The sequence below is a fragment of the Pelodiscus sinensis genome, chromosome 6, assembly GCF_049634645.1.
Source record: "Pelodiscus sinensis isolate JC-2024 chromosome 6, ASM4963464v1, whole genome shotgun sequence".
NCBI lineage: Eukaryota > Metazoa > Chordata > Testudines > Trionychidae > Pelodiscus > Pelodiscus sinensis.
In genome coordinates this window covers 22,246,965-22,267,516 of record NC_134716.1, presented here as the reverse complement: position 1 = coordinate 22,267,516, position 20,552 = coordinate 22,246,965, and the positions used below count along the sequence as shown (strand labels likewise).

At 46.2% G+C, this 20,552-nt stretch overlaps 2 protein-coding genes across 4 annotated transcripts in view; one reads left to right on the top strand and one right to left on the bottom strand.

The window, feature by feature from the left end:
- Positions 1-20,552, bottom strand: part of PSIP1 (PC4 and SRSF1 interacting protein 1) — a 76,130-nt gene that overhangs the window by 51,610 nt on the left and 3,968 nt on the right. For 2 of the 3 annotated variants that reach the window (XM_075931544.1, XM_075931546.1), the window contains exons 1-4: positions 16,354-16,488; positions 15,956-16,083; positions 14,527-14,603; positions 7,099-7,237 (exon numbers count right to left, since the gene is read on the bottom strand). In XM_075931544.1, the coding sequence (XP_075787659.1) occupies positions 7,099-7,237; positions 14,527-14,603; positions 15,956-16,027 (288 nt within the window). In that variant the 5' untranslated portion in view covers positions 16,028-16,083; positions 16,354-16,488. Of the gene's footprint in view, positions 1-7,098; positions 7,238-14,526; positions 14,604-15,955; positions 16,084-16,353; positions 16,489-20,552 lie in introns of those variants that run through there. The other variant, XM_075931545.1, reaches the window with a different exon arrangement.
- The window catches only part of CCDC171 (coiled-coil domain containing 171), a 230,259-nt gene continuing 226,047 nt past the window's right edge, over positions 16,341-20,552 (top strand). The window contains exon 1 of the mRNA XM_075931537.1: positions 16,341-16,463. The gene's annotated coding sequence lies outside the window, so the exon portion shown is untranslated. The remainder of the gene's footprint in view (positions 16,464-20,552) is intronic.

Genomic DNA, 20,552 nt, shown 5'->3' with positions numbered 1-20,552 from the left:
TGCTCGTGGGTGCCAGCTCCCCCAGAGCACCGGCTTCCCCAAACTTAAAGTCAGCTCCCCCAGAGCACCGGCTTCCCCAGACTTAAAGACAGCTCCTGCAGAGCACCGGCTCCTGCCTGTGGGATACAGCATGGGGCGCGGTTAGAGATGTTTAATTTTAATTAGCTAATCGAGTAGTGGATGGAATCTCTCACTGCACTTCTGCCTTTTTCCCACTGCACCTCTGCCTTTGAAACATACAAAAGCCACGGGTGGCTCTTGTACATTACAAAGGGAGAGATGCAGCAGTTAGGACACCATGCAAGCTTGGAGTGCTTCAGTCCCTGCTTGTGCCATTTCCCCCACTGCACTTCTGCCTCCCTTTCCCCGCCCTGCGGACTGACTTTTAAGCTAGCTTCCCCCACTTGGTGCCTCAGATAGAGGCAGCAAGGTGTGGGGAGAGCAACTAGTCAAGTAGTGACTCGACTAGTCACTTACATCCCTGGGAAGGGGGCAGGTGGCTCCGCAGAGCCAGCATGCATGGAGAGCCAGCTTAAAAGCTGGTTCCCACCTCTTTCCCCCACCCCACCCAGGTGCCTCTGTTAGAGAGGAAGCAGCATGGCAACTGCGGGAATGGGGGCAGGTGGCTCCCGCCTCACCCTCCCTTGCTGCCTCTGATAGAGAGGCAGACAGTGGGGGAGTGCATGTAGTCGACAGGATTTACCAATAAGCCCAGGCTTATTAGTTAATTGTGTAATCATCTATATATTGACATCCCTAGTCTGAGACCTTCTCCCTGCCCCATGTGAGCTGGAATCTGTGGAAATCCCATCCCCTGGTTGGGAAGCTTAAACCAGGCATGATTATAGCAGGCACCAAGAATATTGCTGAAACTGAGGTGAGGAGCTGAGCATGGGTATGTTTGACACATCAAAAACTTTCCAGTGCTGACAAAAGAGGAAGGTAAAATTATACTATGTCTAAACTGGCAATTAGGGATGTTAAATTTTAATTAACTAATGGAATAGTCAATGGGATTTCCATCGACTATTCGATTAATCAAGAAGAACTTCCAACTTTGAAATGCACAAGAACCCCCGCTGGGGCGGAACGTGGCATGGAGTCTGGGGTCAGCGGGGGACTCCGTGGTGTGCCTGCTTTGAAATGTACAAGAGCTGCTGTGCCTCTGCCCCCTCCCACGGACCTGGCTTTTAAGCCAGCTCCCTCCAGCACCTCTTCCACTGCCCCCCCTCTTGTTGCCTCTTTGTGATAGAGGCAGCAAGGGGTGAGGGGAAGCTACCAGTCAACTAGTGTGTCAACTATCTGATAAGCTTTTGCTTATAGGAGAGTTGACTAGTCGATTAGTAGCTTAAATCCCTACTGGCAATCAGTGGTTTTTCATACACAACCTCCCCATCCCTAAAGACAAAATTAGTGTCAATGGCAGCGCTCTCCTGCCAACAATGCAAAAACGTCACTGGAGGCATTGACTATAGTACACAGCTTTTAGCCATTTAACCGTATCGACACATCCATGTCACTAAGGGTATGTCTACACCACAAAGTTAATTCGAACTAACAGATGTTAGTTCGAATTAACTTTGATAGGCGCTACACATGCAAACCGCTAGTTCGAACTTAATTCGAACTAGCAGTGCGCTTAATTCGAACTAGGTAAACCTCATTCTACGAGGACTAACGCCTAGTTCGAATTAAAGGCTGTGTAGCCACTTAATTCGAACTAGTGGGAGGCTAGCCCTCCCCAGCTTTCCCTGGTGGCCACTCTGGGCACCACCAGGGAAACTCGTATGCTCCCCTCCTGGCCCCGGAGCCCTTAAAGGGGCACGGGCTGGCTACGGTGCCCGTGCCAGGTGCAAGCCTGCCAGCACCCAGCCAGCAGACCCTGCACCTGGCACGGCTCGAGCCGGCCACCCGCTGCTACCCAGCCCTCCGCCTCTTCCCGGGACCAGGCTGGCGGCTCCCGGTAGCCTGCCCAGGTCCGCAAGAGGCGGGCGCCCACCTGGTCTATTGCAGACATAGTGGACCTCATCCACGACCTCCGCACTAGGCACAGGAAAGTGGCCGTCTAGGGCAGGAGAGCTGCCAGCCTGGTCACCCAGGAGCAGGTTGGCATGAAAATCAAGGTGGTCCACTGAGACCCCCGACCCTGAGCCTAGAATGGCCGTACTGGGTCAGACCAAAGGTCCATCTAGCCCAGTAGCCTGTCTGCCGACAGCGGCCAACACTAGATACCCTGGAGGGGATGGACCGAAGACAATGACCAAGCCATTTGTCTCGTGCCATCCATCTCCAGCCTTCCACAAACAGAGGCCAGGGACACCACTCCTACCCCCGGCTAATAGCACTCCATGGACCCAACCTCCATGACTTTATCTCACTTCTCTTTAAACTCTGTTATAGTTCTAGCCTTCACAGCCTCCTGAAGCAAGGAGTTCCACAGGTTGACTCTTTGCTTTGTGAAGAAAACTGTCTGTTAGTTTGAAGCCTGCTACCCATTCATTTCATTTGGCATCCTTTAGTCCTTCTATTATGGGAACTAATGAAGAACTTTTCTTTATGCACCCTCTCCACACCACTCGTGCTTTTATAGACCTCTATCCTATCCCCCCTCAGTCTCCTCTTTTCTAAGCTGAGAAGTCCCAGTCTCTTTAGCCTCTCTTCATATGGGACCTGTTCCAAACCCCTCATCATTTTAGTTGCCCTCCCCTCTCCCACCCTCTCTCTTCCCCTCTCTCACCTTCTTTTCCCAGTCTCCCCGAGTTTTGTTCAATAAAGAGAGTTTCTATTTTTGAACACACGTGTCCTTTATTTTGTACATCAGGAAGGGGGGCTAGGGAGGGGTAAGTGGAAGGAGGTGAGGGAGGAATGGGGTACGAGCCCCCGATGGGGAGGACTGAGCTGGCTCTGCGGGCTCCTCGGGGTGGAAACTCTCCTGAAGCCCCTTGATTGACCCCGCCCCCCGGACGGCAGCCTGCGGCAAGTGCAGCCGGGCTGATGGCCGAGTGCTGTGATGTGCCGAGTGTGGGCACTCAGGGCACTCCAAGCCAGGACTGCTTTGCAAGCTGGGAACCCCTGAGAACTGTCTGTCCAGGGTGGGGGTTGGGTCCCTTTAAGCACAGCCCTCGGCTAGCCTGAGACAGCAGCTCCACGCTCTAAGTCCTAATCTGATGCCCTGCCGGCACTGCTTCCGGCCATCCTTAACCTCAGTTCAGGGTCCACTCAGTGTGGACATGCTAGTTCGAATTAGCAAAACGCTAATTCGAACTAGTTTTTAAGTCTAGATGCACTAATTCGAATTAGCTTAGTTCGAATTAACTAATTCGAACTAAGTTAGTTTGAATTAGTGCTGTAGTGTAGACATACCCTAAAAGTCTACAGGGTAGCCACTGACAAAATACTTCTAACCCTCTCCTGCAAACAATGTAAATGCTGTTTGTTGAGTAACTCTGCCAACAACACGCTGTTCACATTGGTACTTTTTGTGGCAAAACTTGACTTTTAGTGGAGTGGGGGAGGAAGCTCAGCACCTCTGAAGAATAATTTTTTTGTCATTCAATTGGAAGTATAGACATAGCCTGACTCTTGATGAAGTTCACACCTCAGAGCTATTATTTCAGGCTGTATTCGTCTCCAGTGGATATTCTCTTTCATTTGAGTACAAATTATCGAGATTAATGAGCCAATTACTAACCCCTCTGAGACTTCAAAACGTTAAAGTCTGCAACCCTCTCTGGGCAGAAATCTGAGAATGTACTGTAAACTACTGGGAAAAATATGCCCCCTCAAAATTGTTTGTTTTGTAGCTTGTTTTTTCTTAAACCAGTACAGCAAAATATTCTGAAAGTGCTAACTATGGGAGCATATCAGCTGAAAACTTAGCTGAGAACTACAGCTACCTAGGGGTACATCTAGATTACATGCCTCTGCCGACAGAGGCATGTAAAATAGGCTACCCAATATAGTCAATGAAGCAGGGATTTAAATATCCCCGGCTTCATTAAAATAAAAATGGCCGCCATGCTGTGCTGGCTCAGCTGATCGTCAGCACAGCATGCGAGTCAAGACACAGATCGGTCGACAGGGAACGGCTTTGTCAATCGCTCCTGTAAACCGCGTTTCACTATGTCGGGTAGCCTATTTTACATGCCTCTGTCGGCAGAGGCATGTAATCTAGATGTACCCTAAATGACCACTAAACTTCAACCAACAAATATTTTTCTGTTTTTAAAAAAAACAAAAACAAAAGAAAACAAACCCTTATAATTTCCTACGGTTGTCTGGTAATAATTTGTGCCCTTCCAGAGCATCAATTTCAGCAAATCTCAAAACTTCTGAAAACCAGGAAATACAGAGATTAAATAAAGGTTCATACAACATACATTCTTGCACTCTGCCTTTTCACTCTACCGGACAAAAATTATTTGCACTTGGCCTACATTCAAACACAGAGCCCACTCCCCTGACATAATACCACATTTGTAAAATTTAATGATTTCACAACCCCTTCACACTTGTATACAGGGTACCATTTACCCCTATACTTTTCCCCTACTCATCAATAAATCCATAGATTGCTTTCATAGCACTATTGACAATACCCCTGGCAAGAAGATTCCAGTGTCCTGACTCTAAACCACCTACAAAATTATGTATTGAGATGATGGAGACTGAACTCCCAAGATGCATATACCTTTCCTTTGATAAACACATGGGAAGATCTCCTATCATAATTACAGCTCTTTCAAGCTACTGCAACTTATTCCACCATCATTCAAGCTACTGCAACTTATTCCACCATCATTCAGCACAGTTTACACTTAACAGGAATGTATGCCATTATAATGGCTACTGATAGCAAGGGGGGGGGGGGAGGAGAGAGGAGGTAGGGAAAAGAGGGAGGGAGGCAGAGCTAAGGTTCCAGAATACTTATTTTAACTCTATTTCTTTGTTTTAAGAAGTCTGAGTTTCTGATTAAATTGATGTTCTAGAAGGGCAAGAGCTATCATCCAGAAACCTGAATTCTGCATCATTTAGACCTGGGTGGCTGAACTTGGGCTTTGGCTTCAGCCCAAGGTCATGGGGCTCAGGCTTCAAAAAGGGGTTGCAATGCAATGAATTTTGAGCACCGCTGGGCTAGAGGAACATCCTCTGAACGGAGTATTGCTGCAGTATGACGCAATTAGGCCAATACCAAGTGTTAGCAGAGAAGCATTTACAGTTAAACAGATCCTCTGTAAGCTCATCATACATAGCATGCCAGCCAGAAGAATGAACCAGAACCAGAGAAACAAACAACAAGCACATCCTAAATTAAAAAACAAACAAACAAAACCTCTCTCTTTTTGTAGATTGGGAAAAAACATTAGTTCCAGAGTATGGAGAGATCAACACACAATTCCCTCCTGAATGCCAAATCCAGGCAAAGAATACATTGTGAAAACGTGAAAGATAACATGGCTGCTTTGCTAATGCCTATAATGGAAATGTGAAATCAACAAGAGAGTGCAAGATCTACAGGAAGGATTACACAGGGGGAGGCTGTCCCGTTTGATGTATCTTCATAAAGGACTATTTTGATATACAGGTTGGACCTCTATAAACCAGATTTCCCTCATTCAGCAACATCCCTGGCCAGGCTTTTATGAGTGCTCAGGGAAGGGAGCACTCACAGGAAATAACCAGAAGCCCTGTACTCAGTACCTTAGCTTCCAGAGTGCCACAAATAGCTCATTTGTGGCATTCAAGTCAGGGAGGGAGGGGAGGAACGGGGACTGGGAGGGAGGCAAGGGAAAGAAAGAGGCAGGGTAGCTGTGGAGCCCTACATCCAGCAGCAGAGATCAAGGGGGCTGCTGGCCCACCCCGTGACTGCCTTGGCTCTTCTCCCAAGTGTCCCTCCATCCCTGTTCTGTCAATGCCAGCCCCTGGTCTGGCAAATTCCCTAGTTTGGGACCAATCAGGTCCCAAGGATGCAGGACCAAGGAGGTTCAACCTCTATCAGAGGTTGCAAAGAGACACATAGTATTCTTTATCCAGGGAACAAGCTGACAGTGTGTTCTGTCTACAGAAAAAATGAGTATGAAAGCCAAGTCTGCCTGAAATATGCTGCAAGGTCTGTGGGGTGAACACAGGCATTAACTTAATAAGATCATGTCTTATAAAGCACTAGAATGCATATTATGATTTTATTGTATATGTAACCATTTGTTTCCTCTATTTCTATTTACTATCATTTGAATCTTCCCTCTTTTTCAAATCAACTTTTGTTTTTACTATATCAAACATAGCTAAGAGCAATGTATTAAATGGAGCAGTGATGTGATGCTAACCATAGTAAGCTGGAGAGTACAACTTCTTTAGTAGCAGTGGATCTGCTAATACTGGGCACGTTCAGTGGAATATATGCTAGACAAACAAAGAGAGGTGGGCAAGATCTGGCCCACAAAGCCTTTTAATTGGGTACACCTTGCTGGGACTGCCAGGCAGAGAGCAGCTCTACGCCGCTCAAACCAGCTGGATGCTCCATGTGGCTCTCTTCCCTATGGGCTGGGGAAGAAGAGAAGAGAGAGAGAGGCTTCACACACTGCCTCCACCCCAATCTCTCAGCTTCAGTTTGGGCATGCAAAGTGAATTATGTAAACAGAAAAAAAGGACATAAGATTCCATTGGTTCACTGAAGATACCAAGAAACTATTTTTAAAAATGAAGAAATGTAGAAGCTGAGACTTGCAATGTTACCCTGGTAATGATCATTAGAAGACCTGTTCCAACTTGTAATGATTTCCACTAAACCCCATGAAACAAGTTATCAAATTTCCTAAATTTTGCCATAGTAAACTCACATCACTCAATACAAAAAAATTTCCTTGATCCTATTATCTATTTACTGAAAACCTTAAGACCAATTCTGAACTATAACGTCACTGTCAGTCTTAGCTGCAATTGAATGAAACTGAACCACAATTTATCCCCATTTACATCATCTGAACTATCACTCTACTTTTTTACAACAGCATGACAATCCGAGACATTTAACTAGATTAGAAGAGAACACCAATAATACTTAGAACTCTGTAAGCAATGCATACGAACATCACTTACTTGTTGATGAGAGAATTTTACTTTGGGATTGTTGTCAATTTCCCATAATCCTTCATTAAAGCCTTTTCTTTTATTTGGTTTTCCATATTTATCTTTATTCTCAGAATATGGGAATATGTCCTTTGGTCCCAAAAATGCCCTGTAAAAAGTGAAGAAGGAAAAATTAACAAGTAATTTTTTCTATTGCAACAGTTCATTTTAAATTCTTAAAATTGACATATAAAAGAGATACAGTCACATAGTATGGAGAAATCAGATTAATTACTTAAGTACTTGAGGAGATTGAAGCTGTAAGGAAGTAAAGAATAAACATAAATGAAATAGAGGGAAGAGTCCTTAAATCTTGAAAGTGTCTTGGGATAGTACAAGAGATTATGGCTTCAGGGTAAGGAAACTATCTTGCAACAATAAAAAGCTACTGCTCTAAAAGTAACTGAAGACTCATATTTAAGATACAAACTGCTTTCAGTGTGTATTCTGTTGTAGCTGTCTCAATAATATTACACAGACGGTCCATATGCTGTTTCCACAGTCGGTGTGTATTTTGTATTAGTATTAGGGATGTGAATGCATAACTGTGTAAACAGTTAACCAATAAGCCTGGGCTTATCGGTTCATGGTTACATGCAGGCTCCTGTCCCTCTCCTGGGGAGCCAGCTGCCACCCCCCACTGCTGCCTGTATCTCAGAGGCAGCATGGGGGTGGCAGCCTGTTCTGTCCCATGCTGTTGCCTCTGATACAGAGGCAGCAGCAGGGGGTGGCAGCCGTTGCACGCCAGGCTGGCTCTTGGCACATACAAGCTTCTAAGAAGCTTCCTGCCGCCCCACGCTGATGCCTCTGTATTGGGAACCAGTATGCATGGGAAGCTGGCTGTGAGAGCCAGTATGTGCGGGGAGCCAGCTGAGGGAGCGTGTAACGGCTCTGTTTTTCATAGGTTATAATTACCCACATTTTAATATCCCTAATTAGTATAACCCCCTTTTAAGTGCTTACAGGCAAAGAAAGATTTTAATTTATGCTAACTTAAAATACTTAAGGAAAATATGTTCTCAACACCTGTGCCTTTAGTGCATCATACATCTGCAGAACAGGAAACTTAACTACGAATATCAAAATAGTGTTGCAAGTAGGATGTAAGCAACTAGTCGATTATCCGATAAGCAAAAGCTTATCGAATAGCCTACTAGTGACTTGATTAGTCATTTCCCTCCCTCCTTCCTGTCGCTCTTTGATAGAGACAGCAAGCAGGGGAGCAGGAGCCGATGCTGGGAGGTCCAGGGGCGCAGCAGGTAACTGACAGTACTTCTTCCTTTGAAATGTAGCAAGAATGAGGCTCTTGCTACATTTCAAAAGAAAAGCACGTACAGGGAGCACAGGGCCAGCAGGGGACTCAAGCAGTCCCCTGCTAGCCCCGCATTCTTTGCTTCTGACTATTTGATTAGTTGATTAATCTAAATTTAACATCCTTAGTTGCAAGATTATACTTTTAAAAAGCATAAAAAGCTTTTACTTTTTAAATGACGACAGTAACTCAGACAAATCAATATGGAGATATACAAAGATAAAAGTTATTTGATGTATTCATATTCTGTCCAGTCAGGAAACTTTTTTAATGTATAGATGTTCAAAAATACCTAATTCCTAGATTTTACCCAAATCAGTAGAGTGAATCCCTTAATTAGCAGATTAATGTTAAAAGTGCTCATTACTTTAAGGGTTTTTCCCCCCCCAATGAAGAGACCAGAAATGAGTTTTTCCTCACTACCTCCCAATTTGTTGTTGTTTTTAAATGTTTTTTTTTTTTTTTTCCAGTTTTGAAGGCTTTTCCCATTTCTAAAACCTGGACTCTTCAGTGTTAACCAGCAAATACAAAGCACATTAGAATCAGCCTCTTCAGAAGTAGATATCAAATATAAAAGGCATTATGTGTGCCACAACTATATCTCCTTTTCCTTTTAGCACTTTCCCTTTACATCAAAATCGCAGTATCTAAAGTGCTTTTTCTACCCAGGTTCTCAGAGAACAAGATTTAAAAATAAGTACTCAATACTAGTATTTCTCTTGACATTGTAGAACACTGAAACAGATTAAACTTCTCTTTGTTCTCCTATGTTTCCATGTTAGAATTTCCTAATATCAATGCATTTGTTGATAACTGCAGAGTTTAAGAACTCAGTGGTTTTTGCTCATGTTCAAGCATGTACCTACAACTAGTTCAGTTCAAAATATAAGCCCAAGACCCAGTCACTTTAAAAGCTCCACTTTCTCTCTTTTATATAATCTATAACAGTCTCTTTTAAACTAATGTCCTACTCATCTAGGTAACAAAAGAAAAGTTACAGAACATTTAGAAGATTTTTACATTCATAGATTCCAACGTCAGAAGAGACAACTGTGATTATCTAATATGACTACCTGTACAACACACAATCCATTAGAACCCCCCAAAATAATTCTTAGTATCTTTTAGAAAAACATCCAATCTTGATGTAAAAATTGTCAACAATGGAGAATCCAACATGATCCTTGTAAACTGTTCCAGTGGTTAATTACTCTGTTAAATTCAGATGGGAAATTAGATGTAAATTTTTATCTAGCTTCAACTTCTATCCCTTGGATCATTAGATCTCTCTCTTCTAGACTGAAAAGCCCATTATTAAATATTTTCCACAATGTGTAAGAGACTAATCAAGTCATTCCTTCTTAACCTGCTCTCCTGCTCCCAGATGTAATCCCCCACCTGGGAAGCTGTCTCCCACTCCTATACCCCCTACCCTGCAAGCTGGGCTCCTGCTCCTGTCCTTGCCCCCGTCTCCCCTGCGGCCATTTTCTGCTCCCAGACCCAGTTACCCATTCATATCCCTAACACACACGGGCTATGTTTACACTGGTGGGTTCTTGCGCCAGAAATATGCAAATGAGGCTAAGCATGGAATATCGCTGAGCCTCATTTGCATACCTAATGAGCCACCATTTTTTTGCAGAAGAGGCTCTTGCACCAGAAGGAGCATCTCCACTGCCCCTTCTTGCGCAAGAAAACCCTCTTGCGCAAGAAAACCCTCTTGCGCATTGCCATTATTCCTGAACATAATCAGCGTAGCAGCAATGAGCAAGAGGGTTTTTCTTATGCAAGAAGGGGCAGTGTAGATGCTCCTTCTGGCACAAGAGCCTCTTCTGCAAAAAAACAGCAGCTCACTAGGTATGCAAATGAGGCTCAGCAATATTCCACGCTTAGCCTCATTTGCATATTTCTGGTGCAAGAACCTGCCAGTGTAGACATAGCCATGGTGTCCATGAAAAGTTTCAAGTATTAATTTTATGACATTTAAGTCATAAACTTTTGCCTATGACCAATCACACCAGAAACAATTTAACAATTTTCCACCAGGAGGGATGAACAAAACTGAAACAATGACTATCAAAATGTTTATTATAATTATGCTTCTAAAGGAACTATATCATGCTTCACAGATTGCTGTATGAGAATGAATCCAATGAAGAGAAGATTATTAAGAATTTCAACGATCACATCCCATTCATAGCAAACCAAGAGACACTGAAACCTAGAATTGCGTGAAAATAATAATGCAAATTCAAACTAACAGTAAGTTGAAAAACTGCAATCCACTAATATGTTACATAAAAGTTAGAAAATAATTGATTGAGAGTTTTTTCTAGCATTGTGTGGTTCTTCCCTAATCGTACCTATAGAGAAATGCATAAGGACGCCTTTGGAGCCAGGAAATAATCACTCTTTATGTAATCCAGAAAGACTGTTTTGCATGATGACACCAACGCCTGATGGCCTGGAAAGTGTATAAAATTATGCAACTGAAAATTTACAGAAAATTGTTAGCTCCAGATATTATATGGTGAACCACTGAGCAACATAGCTCAAAACAAAAATTGGTATGCTCCATAATTAGTATACCCCCATATCAGGGGCGTCTGTTCTCTCTCATGGTTATTCAGTGCTCTCTGCCTTTAATGTAGGTCAGTAGTTCTCAAACTTTTTGGCCCGTGGCCCACCTGGCTCAAGGCAAATCTTTCTGAGGACCACCAGTTGCTAATGGAAACTCACCATTAATTACCTAATTATGCCCAAGCCATTTTGCTAGTGCTGCAGCTAGGGAGAACCGGTAAGAAATGTAATATGAATTTAAATTATTAAACAGATTAAGCACTTTAACAGTCTCATGTTAGCTTATCAAACTTCATTTTAAATAAAGAAATATTAATTATGTCCAACACAAAAGGTTTCAATGTTTTCTTTATTTATGGAAGGGGTGGGTAACCTTTTAGGGTCAGAGGCAACTGACACACAGAAAAATCAGTCGGGACCACACAAGTGAGAAGCAAGAAATCCCCTCCAAAACCCCCAATCCTCACTGATGTGGTTCCCAACTGAGGCACCTCATTCCTGGGGTTCAGAGCTTCCCATAGGCCATATTTAATCTTCTGGAGTTTCATGGTTAGTGGATTTTGTGGAGCAGGAAGTGGGGTGCAGGAGTAGGTCAGAGTGCAAAGGTCTGGGTGGGAGGTAGGCTGCAGAAGGAGGCGGGGGGTAGGGTGTCTGTCTAAGAGGAAGGGAGCAGAAGCAAGGAAAGGTGCAGTGTGGGGCCAGGAGAGGGGGGTGCAGGAGCAAAGGTTGGTGCAGGAGCAGGGTGTGAATAGGATGTCTGGTTGAGAGGGAGGGTGCAGAAGTAGGCTGGGAGTATGGATCTCAGCAGGGGTGTGTGGGCGGGGGGTGTGGGCGGGGGCTGGAGGGCGGAGTCTGGGCATGAGGGAAAGGAGCACTTAACTGCCTTTGCACCCCCCAGGCACAACCTCCCGCTGCTCCTATTGGCTGGATTCCAGCCAACCGGAGCAGTGGGGAAAACCTCCAGGCAGCATGTCCGTGCGCTGCTGTTCCACCAGTCAGAAGAGGGGGAGCAGCAGCATATGGTGCCACTTCTACCTCTGCTTCTTCCCCATGAGCCAGATCCGGAGCAAAAGCTTATCAGATAGTCTACTAGTCCCTTGACTAGTCACTTCTCCGTCCCCCCCTCTTGCTTCTTTATCAGAGGCAGCAAGGGGGTGAGCAGGAGACAACTTAAAAGCTGGCTCCCCCCAGCATCATCTTCACACGAAGCAGGGAAGTAACAGAGACCAGGCACAAGCTGGGAATCACCTAGTCCCAGATGTGCCTCTGCTTTTTCAATGTAGTAAGAGCTGATAGGCTCTTAATCCATTTAAAAGGCAGAGCTGCAGCAGGGTTAGTTCCTGGAGCCAGAGCTAACCCCAATGCAGCTCCCCGCTTATCAACTAGTCAATGGAAAATCCAATGACTAGTCAATTAGTTGATTAAACTAGATTTAACATCCCTATTAAGAACTAGGGGAGAAATGATATTGGGAAATACATTGCAACGCTGTAAGATAGGACAGCCTTTGAAAAAGTAGTAATAACGTAACGCACGGGGTTGGCCATGTTTTAATTTTGTAGTAAACATTTTTTTTAAACTGCCTAAGTTAGGAGTCTAAATCACATCTGAAAATGGAACTTGAGCTTTTGCCCAATGTTGCCCAAGATTTTCAAATATTATTAGATGTTGGCTCATGTAGATTTCTTACTTCTCTACCCCGATCTGTGATCTTGAAATCAATATGCAGATGCATTCTGGAATACTAATAAAAAGCAGCAAGTAGTAGAATCAAGAATAGTATTTAATCAGTGAGGAAAGGAACAGATGGATGGCATTCTTATTTGTATTGCTGCAATGCCAAAACAAACCCAAAAGGGTTGAGCTCCATTCCCCTCCCCCCCCCCCCCGCCCATGCACATGCAAATTTAAGATACACTGAGCGTACACAAACCTGATCCTGCAGACAGATGTGAGGGAAGATAGCATAGTGATAGGAATTGGGTAACATGGACCAAATATGCATTCAACATGACAGTTCTAACTTCTTTATAAAAATGAGCATAAAGTAGAAACCAAATCAGGGAGGATGGGTGCCATTTTTATCTTTTTTTTTTTTTTTTTTTTTTTTTACTAGAAGATTTACCCAACGTTGCTTGGTCCTTAACTCAATTTTTAGTTTTTGGACAATAAATTGAAAATGTACATGCTTCATTTCAATCATTGTTCTGGGGTGGAGCCGGGGATGAGGGTTTCAGTACGCAGGCTGACCTGCATAGAGAGGCCTACCTTAGCCCTCTCTTACTACAGCAGCTTGGGGCCAGGTGAGAAACATCTCTCCATGGCTGCTATAGCTCCAGCTGAAAAAGGGGAAGGTCAAGGTTCGTCTGTCCCCTATGTTTCCTAGCCAGAGTGAGAGTGAGGAAAACAGCAAACTTTCCCATCGCTCCCTGACAAAAGGGAATAGCCAGAAATGTTCCCATACAAATGCGGGGGGGAGGGAGGGAAGTGGGGAGAAACTTCAGTCCCCTGCCCTCACAGCTGGGGAGGAGAGGCTTGGGGCTGAGGCCGTCCTAGATTGGGGGGAGGGCAGCCAGCCCCTTTCACCTGCTTGCCGATTCTGTGTCTTTTTTAAATGATTTTATGAGAAACAGTCCCATTCCAGGCACATGCCATTGTCCTGGAACAACCAAACCCTTAACCTTGCTTTAAGTTATGATAAGAGGAAGCTGTACACCAAATTTGGTGATCCTAGCTCTTACCATTTAGGAGGAGTTCTTGAACAGACTCTCTCAATTATATAGTAGATATCTTATAATTTAAGAAGCACAAATTTTCTTTTCTTTTCCTGTTCATTGAGAACAAAATAAAGGACAGATGATGTTCAAGGCCAAAATGAATACCTTATTAAAAAACAGAGGGACAGTCAGGGTAGTCATAATAGCTAGGGATGTAAATACTCATTTAATAACTGTGTTACCACTATAAGTAAGCTTTATACTGCAGAGCCCACAGCAAAGCCTCCTTGGGTCCCCTCCCAACTGCAAAGCTTCTTCCCTGGGAGCAGCTCCCTGGGGGGAGGTTTCACTGTTGCAGCAAAGCCACTTCATAGAGCCGATGTAGACTGCCAACTTTGCTGCCGTAACGAAGCCACTTCCCCAGGAGCAGGGCTAGCAAGGGTTGCCAGCCCCCGTTCTGGGGAGGCTTCATCATGTGGAGCTGGCAATCACTGCTCCTAGAGAGCCAGTGTGTGACCTGCAGAGAGGAAAGGAGGGCTGGGGTGAGTGTGTGTGTGTGAAGCACTCCCTGACATCTCATGGAAGGTTATACTCAACAACTCCCCTCAGTATTTCATGATAGATGTGAAGATGAAGCAGCCTTCATTTTAAGTTGTTTATCTTTCTGAGGGAAACTTTACCTATTTCCAAATAACAATTGTGACTGCTTCATATGCAGGCTGGCTGTGGAATTACTGTCAAGAAATTCTGCAATGAAAATGGATGTGCTTTTTTGTGTAAAGAACTTACGTCTCATGTGTTCCAAAAAAGAAAATAGGCATTTTATTTGTAGGAGGTTTCACTGCTCCATCAGGAACTTCATCCACCTAGTGGGAAAAAGTTACATTATGATAATTAAAATATTTAGTAACAACAAAAAACAGTGTGTGTGTGTGGGGACATTTAAAATGTTATTAAATCTGAAAAACAACAGTATAGAAAAAAATCTTACAATACAGAAATCTCAAAGATATGTTTCTTATAACGTAATAGAATGACAAAACAATGACAGTATACTTCAAAATTAACATTTGTTTAAAAAAAGGTACAAAAAGCATGGTTAGAAGCAGCATGGTTTCCTACATACCCAGTATTTGCTCCCCCTACTCTCATCTGCACAGCCATCTTCACCAAAACCCATAGCAATGCTTCTCAACTAGTTGAGCTGATGACTTATACTAGCACAATGTCTTAAGAGAGATGACAGTTTAAAAAAAAACAAAGCCTTTTACAATTCTTAATCCAGAATTTTATTCATATAAATTGTACACTAGTCTTTCATCTGTGAACCAAAATCACCAACTGAAATATAACAGCCTCAGAAACTTCCATCACTTTAAAGGCTACTATTAAAGTTGATGGAGAAATTAGACTGGCTTTCTGTTCCACAGTGAACAGAATACTTAGTGGTACTGTTCCTCCAGCAGACTACATAGCATAATGCACACATTCATAACAGTAATGTTTTGTGAAATAAAGCTAGCTATTTGGGAGGCGTGCTTAGTGTTTGTCCACACCCTTGAATACTCCCACAGGTTATATACTACAGTGACAGAGATGCAGCCGTGTTAGTCTGGTCTAGCTGAAACAAAAGACTCCTGTCTTTTGTTTCAGGTTATACTACAGTCTTTATTACTAACATCTAATCACACTAAAGTGGTAAACAATGTGAGTATGGTCTGTAAATATCTGTGCTACCTCCACCTCCCAGTAACAGTTGCTTCACCATCCTCTCCCGTAAGTTCAACTGAAAAAGCTGGTGCATCCCAGAAAATCCTATTTGCCTATGGCAAAGAGTCACAAGAAGCCAAAGACAGGAATGAGCGCTGCTGAAAATACTGCTATTTAGCCAGGCATGTTACAAGTAGAGAGGCTTAAAATTCAGCCAAAAAAAAGTAAAACGCAAGACTGAGTTGCGTCCAGAGGCACCACCAGGCGGGCCCCTCCACACACAGAAAACCTGCTCGTGTGACACGCATTTCAAACACCCTCCCCCCTAAAAAGTGGGAAACAAAATCTGCAGCGACCCATCCCCTCCCTCAGCCGAAAGAGCTGCGCCGGTGTTAGCGGGCGTGTAGGCGCCCCGCAGTGATGGGCTGAGCGAAGGCCGGAGGGGCGCACGGGGATGGGGCACGGGCCGCGCAGGTGAGAGGCGGCGGCGGAGCAAGGGGGCGCTTACCCTCGCTGGCCAATGCGGGTAGCCCTTCATCTTGGCGAAGATCAAGTCGCCGGGTTTGAAATCTCGGCTCATGGTTCCCGAGCGAGGGGGCGGCTTTGCTGAGGCGCTCCCGGCCGCCGGAGATCCCGCTGCAACAGTGCACAGGGGCGAGTCAGCGAGCGCTGCCGGGCTTGCAAGCAGGGTGGGAGCTTCCCGGCACCTGCCCCCCCCGCGCGCCTCCTCCCGCCGCCCCTTCCCCTGCGCAGCCCCCCCCACTGCGCGCAGGCCCCTTCCGCTGCGCAGCGCCTCCCCCCTTCCCGTCCGCGCAGCCCCCCCTCCCCCCAGCGCTGCGCCCGCCCCGCGCGCGCAAAGAAGAAAACCCGCGTGGGTCTCACGCGCCGCCGTCCGCGCCCTCTTACCTGGCGCGGCCCCGCAGCCTGCTTCCTCCAGCCCAGGGCAGCCGCCGCGCTGCCTCCCGCCAGCCCGGCCCACACCACCCGGCACGGGCAGGAGGGGCCGCAGCTCTCGTGTGAGTGTGCGGGGCGAGGTGGAGGATAGGCTTGGTTCAGCCCTACCCGTCTGAGAGCGGGGGGGCAAGGCGAGCGCGACCGCCTCCCTCGGGAACGGGCCCTGACAAGCGAGGGAGCGGGGGGGACACTAACGCACCTACCGCCGCACCCCCCCACAGCCGGGAAATGGTGCGCTCCTCCCGCGGCGGCTGCAGCTCGGGAGGCGGGGCGCGGGTGGCTGGTGCTGCTGCAGCAGCTCACTGGAGCGGAGGAAGGGGCCGGGGAAGCGGGATGCTGCTGCCCGCTGGGAGGGGGGTTTGGGTCCCTGGGGGAAACGGCCCGGGCTGAGGTGCTGCACGAGGAGGAGGCGGCTGCTGCCTGAGGCACTGGGCTCCGCAATGCCAGCTCTGTGCAGACCCTGCACCGCAGCTGAGCACCCACCTCTTATGTAAGGAGAGGCAGCGCAGCCACAGCGCACGCAGAGAATGACAAACTGCATGAGACCAAGGGCAGCTGAAGGGAGCGAAGGCCCTGGCTTGGGCTCTCTCAAAGCAGAGCGCCTCTTTCCCAATCATGTCATTTCAATCTATTCAAAGTAGCACAGGTACTGGGCAATTCATTTTATTTTAAGAATGATTTGGGCATAATAGGGGGCATAAAGATACCCCCTGCTGCAGAGAAACTCAAAGCCAGATGTGACTGGAATCTTAATATTTAGGAGACAGAGGGGAGAGCATTTCATTACACCTGGGATGCAGCTACACAGCACCCTAAACTGGAAAGAAGATACACAGCTTGTGCTTATTTGTATCTTCTTTTGAAATTTGGCACGTCTACACAGCTCCACGTTTCAAAATAATGCTCTGTGTTTGGGCCTTCCCTTATCCCTCATGCAACAAGGTTTAGTGGGATGGTGAAATAGTGCTCCTGTTGTTTTGAAAAATATTTCTAAATAACAGGCGGCTTGTGTAGATGCAGGGTAGCTATTTCGGGTTACCACTGATATCCCAAAATAGCCATGCAGCGTAGACATACCCTTGGGCCATGTCTACGCTTGCGGCTTCTTGCGCAAGTACGGCCGTTCTTGCGCAAGAATCTGCAGAGTGTCCACACTGCCCGCCCGCTTTTGCGCAAGTACATTTACAGTATGGCGTGGTAAGAGAAGGCTCCTTGCGCAAGAGCAACACTTTTTTTAACAGGTGTAAGCCCTCTTGCGCAGGAGCTCTTGCACAAGAGGGCAGTGTGGACGCTTGGCAGGGATTTCTTGCGCAAGAAAGCCCTATGGCTAAAATGGCCATCAGAGCTTTCTTGCACAAGAGAGCGTCCACACTGCCATGGGCGCTCTTGCGCAAAAGATGTCCTTGTGCAAGAAGCCGCTAGTGTATTCAAAGCCTTGGAGTTTGGCACTCTGCACTCAGTTACTTAGCCTGATTTTCAATAGGGATTTAAGTGAGCAGGTATGCAGAAATACATAGATTTGATTGCAAATGCCCTATTCTCAGGCATATAGCTAGGAGGTTAATGTGGAAGTTACATCCATTCGGTCCAGACCTTTGACTGCCTCCTGCTCTTTTTACATCATGTCTCAGTTTTCTCTAGGCCTTCTGAGGGGAGGAGGGGCAAAGGGAGCAATTGTGCTGGAGCTCCTGGCGGCTGATACTTCTGCTGCAACAGGAGCTGTGGTTGGACCTTCAAACCTCTTTGAATTGCTTCCAAAGCGCTGCTCCATGTAGCTCTGAGGGCTGGGAGCAAGGGGTGCTGGGGTTACCGTCCCAATCTATAGTATTCAGTTTTCCTATACACATTCTTAGATTTTATTCCTATGTTTTGGGTCATTCCCAACAAACATGGTTAAAGGTATCTTTCATTTTTCTCTCCAACATTAATTCAAGCATTCTTCATAGATTTTCTTTAACAGAAGGGCTAACTGCCCTTGGCCCTGCCCCTTCAACTCCAGACTCTACCTCCCCCTCTCCCAACTTTGCCCCTGGGCTCACCTTGGCTGTCAACCCCTCTGGTTTACTCAATTATCTAACTCAAAATCAGTTTGTTCAGGAGGCCCATTATATGCATTGTCTGGTAGGAGCCAGGTTGGTCTCCTGATACTTAAATGCTTAACTCTTCAGTCTTAACATTTACATAATACATTGCACTTTTATAGTACTCAAAATGTATTAGAATTCAGATGAAATGGCTAGCAAAGGTATGTACCAATTAACTCATTTAATTCCTGAAACCGATCTTAAGCAGTCTATAAGCCTTACGCTGCCTCTCTATACTAGGGATGTTAAATATCGGTTAATTGAATAGTCGATTAACCTCACAAATTCTTATCAGTTAGTCAACTATAGCCAGTCCCCGAATTGCGAACAGTCAACTTACGACCATTTGCGGTTACGACCAAAGCTGTTGTAAATGGCGGGCCCTGAGTTACGAACGCGATCCTCGCTTACGAACAGTGCGGTAACTCAATGGGGTCCGACTAACGAACGAACCGAGTTACGACCAATTGCTTGGTCCGTAACCGGTTCGTAAGTTGGAGAGAGGCTGTAGTCTATAGTCCCCAGGCAGCCCCTGTCCGGGTGGGAGGAGTTGGAGCTCCTGGACCCGGAACTAGCTAGAATTGAGCTCGGCTGCCTGCCCACCTGGCTCCTAATATACTTTAAATGCAGAGCTACAGTGGGGGTAAGTCCAGGACCCAGTGGAAGCCAGGACTGAGCTAGGCTGCTGACCAGCCTGCTAAAAAATTATTGGCAAGGACCAGGGGAAAATGTGTGTAGTCTATAGCATTAACCTGTAACCTTTTGTTAATTGGTTAATCAACTACACTATTACGCCCCTGCTCTGAACCAGGGGTGAGCAATAATTTTTGAAAGGGGACCACTTAGTGAGTTTCTGAAGTAGTTGTGGGCTGCCCTGGAAGGGGTGAGGCCTGAGGCAGAAGGGGCAGGGCTGGGAGACTTTGAGTGCTCCCCTGCCCACAGATCCTGATTGGCTTGGGGGAGCACGTGAAGTCTTTGTCCCCCATCCTGCCAGGGGCACCCAATACCTAGGGAGAATCACCAGTTGTCTTGAAGAGCTGGCAGTTCTCTCTAAGGCACTGGCTGGGAGCCCTTGGCACTGTGAGGAGACTTCCTGTGCTCCCTCTGTCCCCAGACCTATCAGGGGATGCACTCCTCTCTCCCCCACCAAGAAAGGAAAGAATGAAGGAAGGAAAGAAGAAAGAATGCAGTAGCTTTGTGGGGGCTGAAGGGAGGTTTTCCCCTTAGTTTGAGAGGTACCTTGCCTCCCTTCCCCGTGCATCCCGGGGGAGTCTCTGGCTCCCCTGCCCAGGGTGCGCAGTTCCCTCTGGTGCTGTGCGCCCCTGGTAGGGAAAAGGAAATGTCACACACTTCCCCCATCTCCAGGCCAATCGGGGCCTTGGGGCGGGGGACCACGCAGTCTCTTGCACCCCACCCTACCAAAGTGCACACCTCCCTCCTGGGAGGGTGGGGCAAGTAGTGAGAGACTTCCAAAGTCTCCTCCCCCTGTGAGGGGTGCATGGTTCCCTCTGAAGCCACAGGCCCCCGGAGGGGGAGAAGACTTTGTGTGCTTCCCCGTCCCTAGGTCTCAATTGGCCTGGGAGTGGCAGGGTGGCTACGAGCCGGATCAACCGCTTGGCAGGCTGGATTCAGCCTGCGGTGCCCCCTTTGCCCACCCGTGCTCTACACAGAGATGAAGAGCATTCAGTCATGAAACAAAAGTAGGTAAATGTCCAGATTTCTGTTTTACAGGTGGGAAAACTGGAGCAGAGGAGTGTCTAGCCTAAATGTCACAAAGTAAGTGTGGGCCAAAGCTAAGAAAGAAACTCAGATTGATCTCATACATTCACAAGTAGATATAAAACAGTAGGAGTCAAGCTGCCTTCTCTTTACATTTGAAAACACCCTCTATAGCAGTGATGGGAAACCTGTGGCCCATGGGCTGCAATGCGGCCTACTGGGGTACTTTGTGTGGTCTGCGAGACATTTGTTTATCATTGCTCACAGAGTTGCCAAATTCCACTGATTTCCATCAATGTTGATTTTTCCCTACTAGTATTGCTAAAGTGACATACATCTAAAGCAAAG